General features: G+C 50.3%; 5 protein-coding genes across 5 annotated transcripts; 2 read left to right on the forward strand and 3 right to left on the reverse strand.

The window, feature by feature from the left end:
* Nucleotides 1–254: 254 nt before the first annotated feature.
* On the reverse strand, nucleotides 255–1215 carry P174DRAFT_403091 (DODA-type extradiol aromatic ring-opening family dioxygenase; the record flags this gene model as incomplete). The annotated part of the gene is made up of 2 exons (XM_024823971.1): nucleotides 1024–1215; nucleotides 255–974 (listed from the first exon to the last, which is right to left on the reverse strand). Coding segments are annotated over exons 1-2 (906 nt in total), but the record flags the coding sequence as incomplete, so codon positions are not given.
* Nucleotides 1216–1825: 610 nt separating this feature from the next.
* P174DRAFT_439511 (putative C6 and C2H2 transcription factor RegA-like) lies at nucleotides 1826–4954 on the forward strand. Its single transcript, XM_024826820.1, has 8 exons — nucleotides 1826–2081; nucleotides 2137–2510; nucleotides 2570–2616; nucleotides 2661–3116; nucleotides 3137–3490; nucleotides 3551–3685; nucleotides 3741–3865; nucleotides 3915–4954. The coding sequence occupies exons 2-8, from the start codon at nucleotides 2279–2281 to the stop codon at nucleotides 4939–4941; spliced, it is 2376 nt and encodes a 791-aa protein (XP_024686387.1). The 5' UTR covers nucleotides 1826–2081; nucleotides 2137–2278; the 3' UTR covers nucleotides 4942–4954.
* Nucleotides 4955–6743: 1789 nt separating this feature from the next.
* Nucleotides 6744–8403, reverse strand: P174DRAFT_510707 (cytochrome P450; the record flags this gene model as incomplete). The annotated part of the gene is made up of 4 exons (XM_024831707.1): nucleotides 6744–7610; nucleotides 7703–8230; nucleotides 8303–8325; nucleotides 8370–8403. The coding sequence occupies 4 exons, from the start codon at nucleotides 8401–8403 to the stop codon at nucleotides 6744–6746; spliced, it is 1452 nt and encodes a 483-aa protein (XP_024686388.1).
* Nucleotides 8404–9540: 1137 nt separating this feature from the next.
* P174DRAFT_478982 (putative 2-hydroxyhepta-2,4-diene-1,7-dioate isomerase) lies at nucleotides 9541–11173 on the forward strand (the record flags this gene model as incomplete). The annotated part of the gene is made up of 5 exons (XM_024830688.1): nucleotides 9541–9627; nucleotides 9733–10080; nucleotides 10148–10661; nucleotides 10734–10873; nucleotides 10961–11173. The coding sequence occupies 5 exons, from the start codon at nucleotides 9541–9543 to the stop codon at nucleotides 11171–11173; spliced, it is 1302 nt and encodes a 433-aa protein (XP_024686389.1).
* Nucleotides 11174–12276: 1103 nt separating this feature from the next.
* P174DRAFT_364906 (uncharacterized protein) lies at nucleotides 12277–14520 on the reverse strand (the record flags this gene model as incomplete). Its single annotated transcript, XM_024822027.1, has 1 exon — nucleotides 12277–14520. The coding sequence occupies one exon, from the start codon at nucleotides 14518–14520 to the stop codon at nucleotides 12277–12279; it is 2244 nt and encodes a 747-aa protein (XP_024686390.1).
* Between the last annotated feature and the right edge of the window lie 76 nt (nucleotides 14521–14596).

The following is a 14596-nucleotide window of genomic DNA, read 5'->3' on the forward strand; positions in this document are numbered from 1 at the left end:
AACTCCCACATGACAGTGAGCAAAATCATCTTGTCCTGAAATAACCATAACTTAATCTGATCTATCATGGTAGGAAAGGGTAGGCTAGAAATTGAACCGGATGATGGCTCTATCAGAGCTTCGACCGTCAAGTACCTTTGGCTGTCAAGACTTACGAATATAATGCAAACTCGGAATATAGTTGTGATACAATAGTTGTAATACACCGGGCTGGTGGATTATATCCTCGACAAAAGGCTAGATATCCGCTAAGCAGAAATATCCCTGGACCACGATCCAAGAGTATACTGCGAATTACACATGTTTGTCAATTCCCAGCTCTCCGCGCCCATCACAGCCGGCGACCCCGTATCTTCGAAATCCCCCATCGCTCCGGCCACAAACATTGCGGCCATGAAATGATCATCCGTGGCATGCGCATCACGGTACTGGGGATGCTTCATCAACCGGGTCATCGCGCGCCGCAGCGCCGGCCCAGAGGTCTTCGTGATCACGTCCTCGACCGCCTGGCGGAACTCGAGCGCCCATTCCTCAGGCGGCGTCTCCATGGCGAAATTATCCCGGAAGCGCAGCATGGGTGCCCAGAGGTTGCGGTAGAGGTTGTGGACTGCGCCTCCGGTCCCGATGAGGAGGTAGTTCTCGTAGCGGAGGGGCCGCAGCGTCGCGCCGACCTTCATATGGTAGTGTGGATCGTAGCGGGCGTTCATCGAGATGATGGTTGTCGGGGGACAACCGTTGGGGAACATGCGGATGAGGATCAGGTAGACGTCGTGGATCCAGTCGAAGGATGGGTTGCCGCTGGCGTTGAAGCCTTCCTTGGTGAGCATGTCGATGCATCGTTGGGCAGTCTTGAGGTCTGGGTTCAACTTGTAGTTGATGTATTTGTCCGGGTGGACGTAGGCGACGGGTGACTTGTCCGGCTTGGGGTTCGTCGCGATCTCGATCTTGTCGCCGAGACAGTCCCAGTGTGCGCCCTAACCGGTCAGTTTATCGCCAATATTGAAGCCAGAAGGTGAGTGTGACCATAATGATTACGCCTTTGATGTTGTGAGCCAGTGCTTCCTCACCAGTCCTCCTCCAGTAGTCTGCCGACTCGGATTTCTCTCCCAGCATCATGGTCGAGCCATGAGAAAAGAAATGAACCGGTGTGAGGCCTATCTTGTCAGCTATTATTCTGCGAATGCCGTACAGAGAGCATGCCATACCCATGTTTGCTTTGAGTTGGTTGTGTGCTAGGCAGCGATCGAGATTTCCGTCAGGCATTTATCGAATTCAACAAATAAAGACATCGTGTTGGAAACGCTTTCTAGCCGCATTATTATCCAGCACCGACCCATGTCCAGATCTGCCACCCAGTTTCGGAACATCTTGGCTGGGGCCGGGTTGGAAGTGATGTTCGGGTATGCGCCCCACGTCCCGACGCACCTTCACATTCTGATTTGGGCGGGCAAAAATGGGGAGGACATCGGAAATGACCGCGTGATGCATAACTGCACTGAATATAATCCTATCAATTGCCTGCTGGAGGCCGGATGGCGTATGAAGAGTGAAGTCCTGTGAGGGTTGAATATTAGTGTTGAACTGTCTGTGCCATGGGATCTTCAGAACCAAGATTGGCATCCTCTCTTTGGATCAGAGGAGGTCAGCTCCTATTAGAGTATCATTAGTTATGAACCTGTAGTCATTCCAAAACCAAAGTCAGCAATGTTAATGGGGACCACAGGGGAGAAGTGGCCTCAGGCAGTAACCATGGGTAGCAATCCTGATTTCCCCGCATATTCAGCATTTTAGCGTCATGCACCCCGATTTCCGTCATTCTCCCTGTTCATCATCCGCTACTCACAGCTGCACATCCGGATTGCTCCTTCTGTCTGACGGTATTCATGTCTCGAATCAATCCCTTAGTCAAGTTTTGTCAAAAGATTCGTGTATCTTCGCCATGACAACTGACTCCCCGCTCCCCAGCCTCGACAACTCTCCCTACGGCTCCCTCGCCAGGCAGCGGGACGGCTATTTCCAGTGCGGTTCCTGCGAAAAAAGATACAACCGAGCCGACCACCTGATTCGCCATGTTCGATCACGTCAGTTCTTTTCATGTAGACGGTGCTGTCAATGCAGCTGGCTAACTTCATGTAGATACTCGCGAGAAGCCATACGTATGTGACATTTGCAATAAAGGCTTCGCCAGACCGTGAGTTGTCTCTTTGTGGAATTATACCCCAACGAAGAAGACACAGCACATTTGTGTTTTCGAGTCTGAATCTGTTGCAGGGACCTGATGAAGCGACACGCGGCCAGTCATATTCATCCACGCGACAGCAAACGAAGGCGTCTCCCCTCCTATCCCAAGAATGGTCGTGTGTCGCAGGCCTGTAAGACCTGCGCTGCATCGAAACTCAAGTGCGACGAGGAGAAGCCTTGTCGCCGATGTCGGGAGAAGAATTTGGTCTGCGATTGGGCGCAGAATGGCACTCCCATCGACACATCCCCTCCTCAACCACAACGACAAGGTGTGTGCGGGAGTATTCAGTTGACAGGATTCACAAGCTAATGGGCGTTTGCAATATAGCATCTCAGAGCGATCAGACGCCCCATCTCCCTGTCGATGTATCACAGGTCCACACCACGTTCCCGCCCCGATCGACGGGCAAATAGACCAGTATCCGAACCATATGGTCAGTCCAAATGAGCAGATGAACAATTACGTACCCGCGGGGCTTCAATCCGGGTCGTCTACTGTAGATCGCGAAAGTGGCGTGTTCAGTGTCGACGGTACCTTCTTTCCCGACTTTATCCCGGACTCACTGATACCTTCATTGTCCCGAACAGGCGATCTGGACCCGCTACCTGTCCTTCCACAGGACTACATCCACAGCGTATTCAATCACAATGTTGACTTCGACTTCGATTTGACCGACGTGGATTATGGACTCATTGACATCTTCAACTCTCGGGGAGCTGTCCATCATAATGCCCACAATGGCGACGGAGCCAACGATTGTGGTGATGCTGACAGTGGCATCGCCATCGGTGCCGAGGCGTATCATCGGTCATCTTTGTCTGCGTGGAAACCGGCCCACGAAGATCATGCGTTTGCCGACCAGGAAAATCTGTCGGTTCCAGAGGCTATCGACAGCCCGTGGCCAATTCCAGACTGGATCGTCGGATCCTCTCGGAGCGGTTGTCCCCAAGTGGTCGTGATCTCATTTTTGGCATGGTGCTGCAGACCAGCCAGCGAGCCAACCTAACTCGCATCATGAAATCCTTTCCGAGTACCCAACTGCTGGACAGTTTGATCCAGTACTATTTCGAGTCCCAAAGGTACCACATAGACTCCTGGATCCATGGACCGACCTTTCGGATGAAAGACGAGCCCCCCGATATCCTTGCCGCTCTTGCCGCTGCTGGAGCCGCTCGATCAACCATTCCGACCATCCGCAGGTTAGGTTATGCCTTGATGGAAATAGTACGCCTCCAGATGTCGGTAAAGGTTCGTTGGCGTCTGTAGCTCCTGACGCGAAGAAATCAGCTAAAGAATGCTCGCATGTAGTACGAGAGCGACAATAGCACCACACGCGATCTGCGCGCCTCGCAGACGTTTGCTCTGACCATCGATGTTGGAATATGGAGTGGCAACGCACGGAGGACAGAGATTGCGGAAAGCTTCCAGCAGCCTTTGGTCACGGTTTGTCAATCTAAAGAACCTGTGGATACAAGTTCACTGACGATTCCAATCATAGATGTTGCGACGTGCCTTACGTTTTCGACGCTCAGTCTATTCCAACATCGCACCGAGTACCGACGACGATGGAAATGTTCTGGAGAAAAAATGGCGGGAATGGGTTCAATCCGAATCATTCAACAGGTAATTAGTCGCTTGCAGCGGGGCCAACTGGTTTACTAATTCCAGACAGACTCATACATCACATGTTTCTGCATGATGCCCAATCAGCGATGATGTTGAACGTGAACCCAATAATCTCGTATTCCGAGCTGGAACTTCCTCTGCCTGCTCCTCGCTCGTTGTGGGAGGCCGAATCTGCCAAAGACTGGAAGGAAGCGTACTTGGCGAGTGGCCTTTCTAGTCGTGGCCGAACACCCTCGTTGGTTGACACTCTACAAGACATGTCCCAGTTATCGGCATATCAATCCCGAATTGATCTTCAACTGTCCACCTTGGCCCTCATTCACGGTCTCTCTACGCTAGTCAGCGAATACCATCGCCAAAAATTTATAACGAAAGACCATTCCAAACACTGGAGTGCTTTGGTGATCAGTTCACGACATCAAGAGTTGACGCAAGCACTACAACATCTACGCATGCTTTGTTTCGAGATGTCTAGCGCTCTCGCGCCCGGGATTGTTTTGGTATTTGAACTCATTTCCATGTTCCTCCACATGTCGCTGGAGGAACTGCAGCTGTTCGCAGGCAAGGAGGACAAGAACGAAGCCCGTCGGGTCTACCACAGCGCGATCGAGTGGATCAGCAGTATTGACTCGCGACGAGCGATTTGGCACGCCGGCCAAGTGATACGGGCGGCAAAAGTCATGCCTCCGGGGTCTTTAACTCGGTTCTTTGCTTTGGGAGTCTACTACGCTAGTCTCGCGTTTTGGTCCTACAGCGTTGTATCGAAAGCCAAAGATTCCCAAGCGGTCGTCGGCAGTCCGCCATCGGACCCGCAATTCCGCGGTCCCTGGCCCACAGTCTATCTGGATGGTGAGGAAACGACCGACGTGCAACGGTTCATCTCATTAGGTTGCGGCTGTCCAGCTTTGCATGCTCCAAGTGGTGCCGCTGTCATCGCCGATCCCAGCCGGATCATGGATACAGTTCAAACACTTCTGCGAGGCGATGCCCACCATGATAATTTATCTCCATTCGTCCAAGGTCTTTGTCAGTTGATGTGCGATTTGGGCAACGCAGCCTATGCCTCTACATGATATTGGTACCGCTTTATACCTATATATATATATATATATATATTTCTTCCTTCCTTCCAGCATCCCGCCCGGATGGGCATTGAACCTGAATTGGTTCTGATGGGATAGATGCCCTTGGCGGGGACTATGTACTTGGCGCATCTCAGCGTGAGCAGCGATTCGGTCATTCCCCAAAAAGAAATCTTCTGTTTGTAGTTTTTACTAGTACTTGCCATTATAACAACAGGCCTTAGCCTCCTTAGGGACCAAGGCCTTATAGAAAGGAGGCTAGTTATAAGGGTTCGAAAACATTCTTTATCCTTTATATATAGATTCTGCAAAGGTGAGTCCGGAGGACTCCCTCCATGGATAGGGCATGTGACCCATAGCATATATTTGCTCTTCACAGAGCTGACTTTAATAGATCAGTAATAATCTACATTGTTAAGTGGCACATGCTCAGCATTTTTGCAAACCATTATCTCCTTCATACTAATTCATAAGCCAACCTCGCGGATCACCAATCCTATAATTAGACATCTTGACTTGGTTTACAAGGCAAAACGATCATTGACCTGCACCTGTTAAGAAACCTAGTTACACCCCTCAATGGTGAGCTGAGACCCGATCCTGATCAAGCAAAACCTACACAAACTCAGAATAACCAGGAAATCACAGCTCTTAGATAACATACTGTCCACACAAGTAACCTTACCTATTCTGAGAAGGACCCAGCAAGGAAACCTAGAAGGTCTACATAACCTGTTAGACTTTGATATCACCAGGGTCCATTTCTCTATGCTCAATGTAAGCTGTTTGGATATTATGTGCCTTTAGCCTAATGACTTTGTGGTCTCTGCACATTTTCCTTCAAACAGCTTTCCATCAGCAGATCCCTGGGCAGGCCGATTCGGGGCTCTCGATCCTCACAATAAGCGAGTGGGTCCCAAAATAGTTTCGCAGTTAGCTTCACCACGACGTGGGAATAAGATACCCTTTGCGGCGAGAATAATGCATGTACCGGCATTTCGCATCCTTCTTGCGGTCCCGGTTTGGTGGCGGCAGACCCACCTCGACGAGATGTTAAGTGTGCCCCAGGCGCGAATAGCATATTATAACGCCCTACCCGAACATGTCATGAACGGACAGAAAGATTGAGACTTCGCTAACACGGCCTGACAGATAGCTGAGGACAGCTCACTTTCTCCTCAGGTTATCCGACGTGGAAGGCAGCGTCGATATGTATCTACCGGTAGGGTGAAATTCATTCAACACATATCAACAAGCGCTAAACGTTCATGCGTCAGGTCTTTGGCCCAAAACAAGTATCTATAAAGTACGAGAAAAGAGAAACAAGGTTCAAAGCAGGCAGATATCGAGGTAAGGCACGTCTCTTGAGCGGAAAGACTTCCTGTTGGCTCACCCGTCTACTAGTTGGCCAAGGACCTTCCTACGTAGGGTCCAGGTTTTCGGAAAATATGGCCTTGTACAAAGACGTGTGCATTGCAGATTTTATGTCTGGGAATCCTGCTCGTACCTTGCGGATGGTTGAACGAGGAGAAGAGGAATTTACAGTGAGTGAATTTGCATTGACCAAGTAAGCATTAGAGCCTCGCATAAGGAAGCTACATGACGCCATATATCGCCCTTTTTTCTCTTCTGGTTCGTTCGGAGACCGCAGCGTGCGAGAGGCGCGTCTTCCAGAAGCTTTGAATATTGTTAAATGATGAGGGTCTAGTTTTGACGACTTAATTCAGGCATCAAGATTAAGGTCTGATGAACAGGGACCTCACCTCACTGGATCAGTTAATGCCTATAGCTGATCATTTACTCACAACCTCACACCGGTGCCCGACCGGCGCAATCAGAAAGTAATTCTCAGGTTTCATAGTCTCCCATGTAATATCCCCGGCCAGTTTAGCCCCGCGACAATTCCTAAAAAATTCCGCCACCGCAAGTCGCAGCTCCATATACGCGAGGTGAATCCCCAAACACGTCCTTGCACCAGCCCCAAACGGCGAAAAAGCCGTTTCCATGAGCTTAGTGTCATTATCACCCAGCCATCGCTGCACTTTAAATACCTCAGGGTCCGGGAAGACATCCTTATCACGGTGAATTGTATAGCTCTGCGTGCTAACCGTCGTGCCCTCCGGTATGAAATAATTTGACAATGTCGCGCCACCTGCAGGGACAGAGCGCGGCAATGAACCTGGAGCTGCTCCGTAAAGACGTAGCGACTCCTTGATGGTTGCGTTGAGCAGTGGGAGTCTCTCCAAGTCTGCATCTTCGTATTCTTCGTCTAATCCGGCAACCTCTTCTTCCAGTTCCTGTTGTAGTTCCGGCTGTGAGAGAATCGCCCAGACGAGGTAGGTGAGTGTGACAGCTGTTGTATCGGACCCAGCGACGATCAGGTTCCCTGCTTCGGTAACGACGTCTTCCTCTGTAAGTGAGCTAGCTCCTTTTTCGGACTCGGCAATTATTCCAGCAAAGATGTTGCGACTAGAGGTGCTGGTGCCTCGTGCATTGGCGATTGCACGCCGGCCGTAGGTGGCTAGGTAGTCGCTGGCGCGGAACATGGACTTGAGGCTGGCAATCGGGAGATATCGTGCGACAAAGCCAATGAAGGGCAGCTCGGCGTTGATGCCGGAGCCTTTCATAGTTGATTCGAGGACATGGATGTATTCGTTCTTCTACTTCAATTAGCCACGGTCCAGTTCATCTTCCTAAATCCAGAGCATTCATTGCTGGCTCAAACTCAAGTCTTATCGATGTAGAGACCTACCTTTCCATAACTTAGCATCCCAAAATCCTCCCCAAACATCAGCCGCCCACTCACATCTGTGGCCAAAAATGTCCACCACTTGAACACATCAGACCTCCCTCCATTCTTCATCTCCTCCTGGATCTTACCAACTGCAACCCTCACTTTCTCCCTTACAACTTTCTCCCAGGTATTTCTTAACCCACTCTTGGAGAACGCCCTCGCAAACAACTTTCGACGCGCCGCATGCGCTGCAGGATCACGCATATCAAATACTCCGGGTTGTTGGGACATGACGAACTTGCCGTACCATTCAGACTTGAGGAATCCGGCACCGATACTGTGGATCTCTTTAAAATCCGCGATTGAAGAGATCGAGACCTCATTGGGGCTGATGCGCACTATCGGTCCGTATTTTTCGTGCAGGTGGTGTATGAAATAGATGCGACGGCCCTTGAGGATTGATAATTTGAGTGGAAGGCGGGTGAACTTTGTGAAGAAGGGGCCTGGAATAAGGCCGAGTGGTGAGTGGAGGTTGTTGTATGTTTTCTCCAGTAGAGGTCTTGATGTTAGTACATGTGTATGGTTTCCGGCTTGGCTTATTGGTTAGGGTGGTGGTACCTGGGCAATCCAGAGTGCAAGGACTATAACTGTGTAGATCCAGATTTGTTCCATGGTGGTATGCGACATGAAGTGACTGATAGAGCAGTTGACGTCTTCATTCTCCTGCAGTACCCCGAATCTTTAGGTCTACTTATATATTACAGTTACCGGTACTTTAACTAGATATTTTGTCCCCGCAGCGCTGTGAGCCTGTGAAGAGTAACTGGGGCTGCGTGCGGAGTAATCGGATATCAAAGAAAGAGGTCCACATTTCCGCTCCACGAAGTAGAAGGTATTCCCCCTTCTTCGACCTGCTATTCTATGAGAATATATATCATCGACGAGGCCATAGGAAGCTACCGTACGCCACTTCTTTGGGGTTATAGTGTCCCCGCCGGGTTTTTGAAGCGCGAAAACTTTACACGCTGAGCCACCCGAAGAGATAGGGATTCGCGGTGCGGACCCTTACTCTTCGGTCTATCTACCTTTCCAGTTCCTGAATAATGACCGCAGCAATTACCAAGATTCTTAATTGAAACCAAAACTTATTGTCGCCGCCGCCGCCGGTCTCGAAGTTCGGAGGTTTTATGTTGTAGTTTAGACCATTCTTGAAGAATAGAAATACAAAATATAAGTCAAGTTGGCATAAAGTTTTACCCAGTCACGGCAATTTTATGCTATTCATTATAAATGAAATCCATCTGATACCGGAGAAAGAAATTCCTCGAGATATTCCCGGCCGAGGCATTCCACCGAAAGGAAAGAATACAGAAGGCTGATCAGTTGTTGAACAACATGTCCATTGAACTCACGTGGACGGTGCTAAAGCAGGATGGAGGGCGAATTGTTTTGACCACATCTGCATCCTTTGTAGACATGTTATGCTATGCCATGCGCGTCTCAGGATTAAGTGGGGTGAGGTCAAGTCTAAACGTCGTGAATTGACTAAAAGCCTGGTATTCTATATCTGTTGCTCTCCAATTGCCATAGCGGATGGGCGTGCATTTGGCTGACCACAATCGGCTCCACATCGGCTCCACGTTCACAGGCTCAGCACTTGTCGAGGATTAAGCGGCATTCAGGTCCAACGCATGGCTCTCCGCATGATTCGATTAGCCCAACTTTATTAGTATGGCGGAATCCGCAAATATATCAAGTGCTCCGACAAGGCAATATATGCCGCATGCACAGTAGATCCACTGAGAGAGTGTTCAGAGTGCCACGCGTTGCAACCAAAAACAGAACAACTGGTCAAGATGGTGGCTTGGCCAGTTCCGATCCAGCCGGACAGCTCATTCACTTTGGCTAGTTTGCCGTATGGAATCTTCAGTACTTTGCATTGTGTGAGAGAAAGCCCCTGTCGTCTATCTGACGGCGTCGCCATCAAGGAATGGAGAACCTCCAGCTGGCTCTACACAGGAGCACATGCAAGAGTTGACATTTTATAGGAAGAAAAGCGAGTGGGAGTAGCCATTGGCGACTTCATCGTCGACCTTCCCGTCATTGAACGCTCGCCTGGCTTTAAGGTCATCCTACAACGCCTTGAGAACGGACATAACGGCAGCTCCACCTTCAGTCATGGGGACCTGGGCAATTTTGCGGCGCTTCCTGCGCCTACGAGAAAGCGTTTCCGTCAGCAGCTCATTGACTGGCTCAATGACCGCAATTCGCCCCTCTTCCAGGATGCCAGCTTGAACACGGCCGCCTTTGTGCCCATGAAGGATGCGACGATGCATTTACCGTTTAATATTGGAGAATTTTCTGATTTTTCGTGCTCGGATGTCCATGTTTCCAACGTACGTGGTCACCCAGTGGCCTTTAAAGATGTTTCCTTCCGTATAGACGCCTAACCATGGAAAAAAGTGTACCAGATTGGCTGGTGCACCCACTCCGACAAACCATTACGCTATGCCCATCGGCTACAATGGCCGCGCATCGTCAGTCGTCATCGACTCAGCGCCGGTCCATCGACCATATGGCATCATCAAAGACAAGGAAACGAATACTTTCGCATTCAAGCCCAGCGAGATGATGGACTATGAGGCCGAACTGGGAATATTCATCTCCCAGCCAGTGCCAGCTGGAAAAATCATCACTGCTGATGAGGCTGAGGACCATATATTTGGCTTTGTCGTCTTGAATGACTGGTCCGCGAGAGATATTCAGTTCTCCGAGATGACCCCGCTTGGGCCTTTCAACGGCAAGGCTTTCGCAACTAGCATCTCACCCTGGGTCATCCCGATCGAAGCTTTCGAGAGGGCACGATGCTCTTCGTCTTCAGTGGATTTACGTGAGGGTGGGTCTGCCGGTGCATGGCATTTGAGTCATGCTAAGGCTGAATCCACTTGGGATATTGAATATGAGGTTTCCGTCATCCGTAAGGCCAGAGTGTGCTCAATGTTTTAGACACTTTATTTGTTAACCGTGCTTATAGGGAGGAAGTCTGTAGATAGAGTTCCCATGCTGACGACTCGCTCAAATCTCCGTGATCTTCGTTGGTCTCCCGGCCAGATGGTGGCGCACCTCGCTTCGTCAGGCTGCGGCTTGAACACGGGTGACCTCATTGGTACCGGTACCATTTCATCTCCTGTTAGTGCCCCGTACACCGAGCAGCCCTTCATTTGCCAAGGCCTTGGTGCCTGCTTGATGTGACCAAGAAACTTACCACGCAGTTAGGATGACTCTCCTATGCTCCGTACTCTCGGTTGCCTCTTCGAGCTGACAGAAGCCGGCCAAGTTCCCGCTGGTCAACATGAGGGGGAGATGCTAACTTTCCTGGAGGACGGAGATGAGGTCGTGATGACAGTCAGGGCTGGTGGAGGTTCCGTAAGCTTAGGAACACTACGTGGCCAGCTGCAAACGCCCAGAGATAGTCGGACAACGCTGTAGGGAATCCAATGTCTTTCCTTGCATCATGTAGCATCATGAGCTTGTCTAAAATTTCGCCTCTGCACGAATACGTGTATGAAATTATACAGCCGACCCTTGTAGGTCCAGTATTTGCTTACAAAATTAAGCATAGTAAACGTGGACTGCATTACTGGTTCCTGTCATAGGGTTTAACTCATACTTGGATACAAGTAGTAATGCTACATCGCCAGCTTGAGAACAATCTGGTTGGCAAAATCATTCTTGGCAGACACAACAGCCAGGATGATACTGCACGACTCTTTTATTCAGGGCTGAACCACATCCTGGACAAGCTGGACATCCATCGCGGACTGTTGCTTGGTTTTAGAATGGATAAGTCCAGGCAGGTCAATAATAGTCAAATAAGCATGATCGGGACCAGACACCTTAGCTTGAAGGAGGTCATTTAAAAAGGCCTTACCATGGGTCATTATTCCCATGGCACCTTTGGCTTTCTTAATCAGGATGGGTAGACTTTTAAAGCTATCTAGCTGTTTGCAAAAATCACTGAGTGAGCGTTGCGCAACATCACTGCATGTGTGGTGAGGCAAAATATACATATAAACCCCAATGTGGGCATGCTTACGCAGAACAAGCTTAATAGGGAATCTGGTACACAGATTGCTTTTAACTAGGAAGCCAACGCCGGATATCGCCTCAAGAATAGAACTTCAGTTATCGCGTCTAATTCCATCGCGGAGCTATATCTTCCTATTTCATTTCTAGGTCATAGTAGCAGCACATAATTATTACTGTCTGGGAACTAGCTCAAGAACAAGAGATTAGCTGTAGGGCCCAGAGCATTCTCCCTAGCGCATGGCGGTTTCTGTGGGCCAGTTCAAATCTCTATTTATACAGCCTCTATCATATGGATGGACAACTGCTTGACGAGTCTGACCATGCCGTGATGAAACAAGGTAAATGTTCAATTGGACGCAATTTGAAGGATGTTAATATCCAAGTAACCTGATACTGGAGGTGTGAGCATGTTTGCTTTATTAACTTAAAATCGTTGAGAGGCTGTAAAACTATGAACACCAAGCATGAAGAGGCATGATAGCATATCAAAGTTAGGGATCAAGTCATTGACCCGCTCGGTACTGCTCTAACTCGGCCGCATCCACGCCGGGCATTCCTCTCATCAAACCATCGAAAAACGCCATGTCTACCCCCTGGAACGCCCAGTCATTGACATCAGCCGTAATGACAGGAAGCCCCACATGCGGTTGCAGAGTGATGTCGTCTTGGCTTGGGCTGGTGTCTTGCAGAATGGACTGGTCATGTAACTGCGCATTCAACCGTTCCGATGCCGGCACGATTCCCTGAAGGGGGCTTTGGGTAGTGCCATGCAGGTGGCTAAGCGGCTGTTGTTCCTCCGTCAATGACGCATGAGGGAGAGACGTGGACGCATCGTTGGATACGGCGAGTGTTGACTCTCTCTGTGGGAACTCGAGCGGGGCCATCTGGTGCGGCCCAAACAGCTCGCAAGAAATAGGATCCTGGAGGGCAATCTTGATGATGCCGAGGTACGGAATATGTAAACGAAGCTCGTCACCCTTTTTGTCAATGCCCTCCTGTCCATCGTCGCGATCTCCTATTACGCTTCTGGTGGTGTAGCTGCGTCCGTCGGCAGCGTCCGCCTCGATGTCGAGTAGGCGTCGGATCAGTTTGGCACTCTTCCCGGTGATTACGTCCTTGTTCGCGTTACTGATGACATCCATTCGTTCCAGGGCTTGCTCTAGTATGGCGCGGTCACTCAAGCGTTGGTGAGCCAGGATGTTAGTCGCTTCTCGATGATGATGAGCGTCGAGATGAGCAAGCAGGAGTGTCATTCCCGCCAGGAGTGCAAAAAAGTCTACGGGCCGCGAGCAGGACGACATGGGGTTGAAGGTCCGGTGAGCAATGAAGCGCGTCATTATCTCCCGGCTGGCATTGACGCAGGTAATCCTGGAGTACTCGTGCTCGGCATTGCCGGCCATTCCATGCATCATCATATACGGTAGGTGGAGATGAATCAACAAGCCATAGTAGTAGACCTGGGCTGACAAGCGTACAGTCTCCAGCAGGCTCTCCGGAGATCCTGGGGTAAGGTTATGAAAATTCGCTGGCCGCCAAAAGTTTGTGGGCATGCTCTGGGCCAGTCTCAATAGCTCTGAATCTATGGATTTGGTTGTAATGACTGCGCTTGTGGTGAATGCACTTTCACTGCGTTCCAAGATGCAGGATGCAATCACGGTGAGCTGTCGCTCAAATTTGCCGACGGGGGGTTCATGCTGCAGAGACGATATTTTTGCTCCCACACTCTTGTCTGTTGTGCCTTGAGGGAGACCAAGTAGCAGGCTGAGATAACGGTCCATATAGACGATGCGGAACCACATGAACTCGGGTTCTGCGTGCAGCTCTGGGTCGATACGTTTCAGGAGAGGCATTGGGGAACGATGCAGGCCCATCAGCTGGGCTACGGCCATTGCCCTGCGATAAACAACCCAAGCCCGTCGAAGATTCCCACAGTTCACCTCAAAAACACCCTCTAGGATGATGCAAATCAGGCTCTCGACCGTGCCGTGCATCTCCTCCTTGGTTGTTATCCATGTCGCTGCAGCCGTCTTCAAGCGGCTCATGAGTACGCCTTGTGGCTCAGAAAGACCACGAACCTTCTCCCCACACGGACTTTGTAGCGTTATTGCGAACATGAGCATCCGTTTGGCCAGAATGACCGGATGGGTGTTGGGACCAGGAAGTTGAGGCATCGGGTGCGGCGCGGCAAGCGAATCGAGCGTCAGCTTGCTATGGGGCTGGGTGTTAACGAGATCGGTATAAAGCGACGGTCTCGAGCTCTCTCGGAGCAGGATTTTGGCATCATCTTCCGCTGGAAAGGCTGCCCATAGGTGATGAAGCGCTGTTGTCTCGGTTTTGGTTCGAGCTGATACACCCTGCGAGTCCACTGTCTGTGTAGCTCGAGTTGATGCGGGCTCGGAATCATCTGATCCGGTGTTTGGTTGATCCAAATGCCTATCTTGCAGTGGCTCTCCTCCGGCATGTTTGCTAGCAACAAAGTCCTTGATGAAGTCTTCGACTCTTGCGATGCGTTCGCTGAGATGCTGGTTGCCTTTTCTTGACGGAGACAAATCCTCAGGCAGGTCCTGGCCGACGCAAGGAGCACGCCGATTCTGGCAGCCGATGCAAGTCACATCGTCTGGGGATAAGAATATGCACCGGATCTTCCGCCGCTTGCATTCCCAGCATGACCGAGTCCCTTTGCGCACCCTCCTGCGCTTGGCCGATGGTTCTTGGTGGTGTAGGTCTGCAGTAACTGACTCTTCCATGGCTGCTGTCCGACTAGAGTACTCTTCTTTTTTTGTACAGATGGTTTCAAGGATAGAATGCTGGATGTTGTCCAAT

Source organism: Aspergillus novofumigatus (assembly GCF_002847465.1).
Source record: "Aspergillus novofumigatus IBT 16806 chromosome Unknown P174scaffold_2, whole genome shotgun sequence".
NCBI classification, from domain to species: domain Eukaryota; kingdom Fungi; phylum Ascomycota; class Eurotiomycetes; order Eurotiales; family Aspergillaceae; genus Aspergillus; species Aspergillus novofumigatus.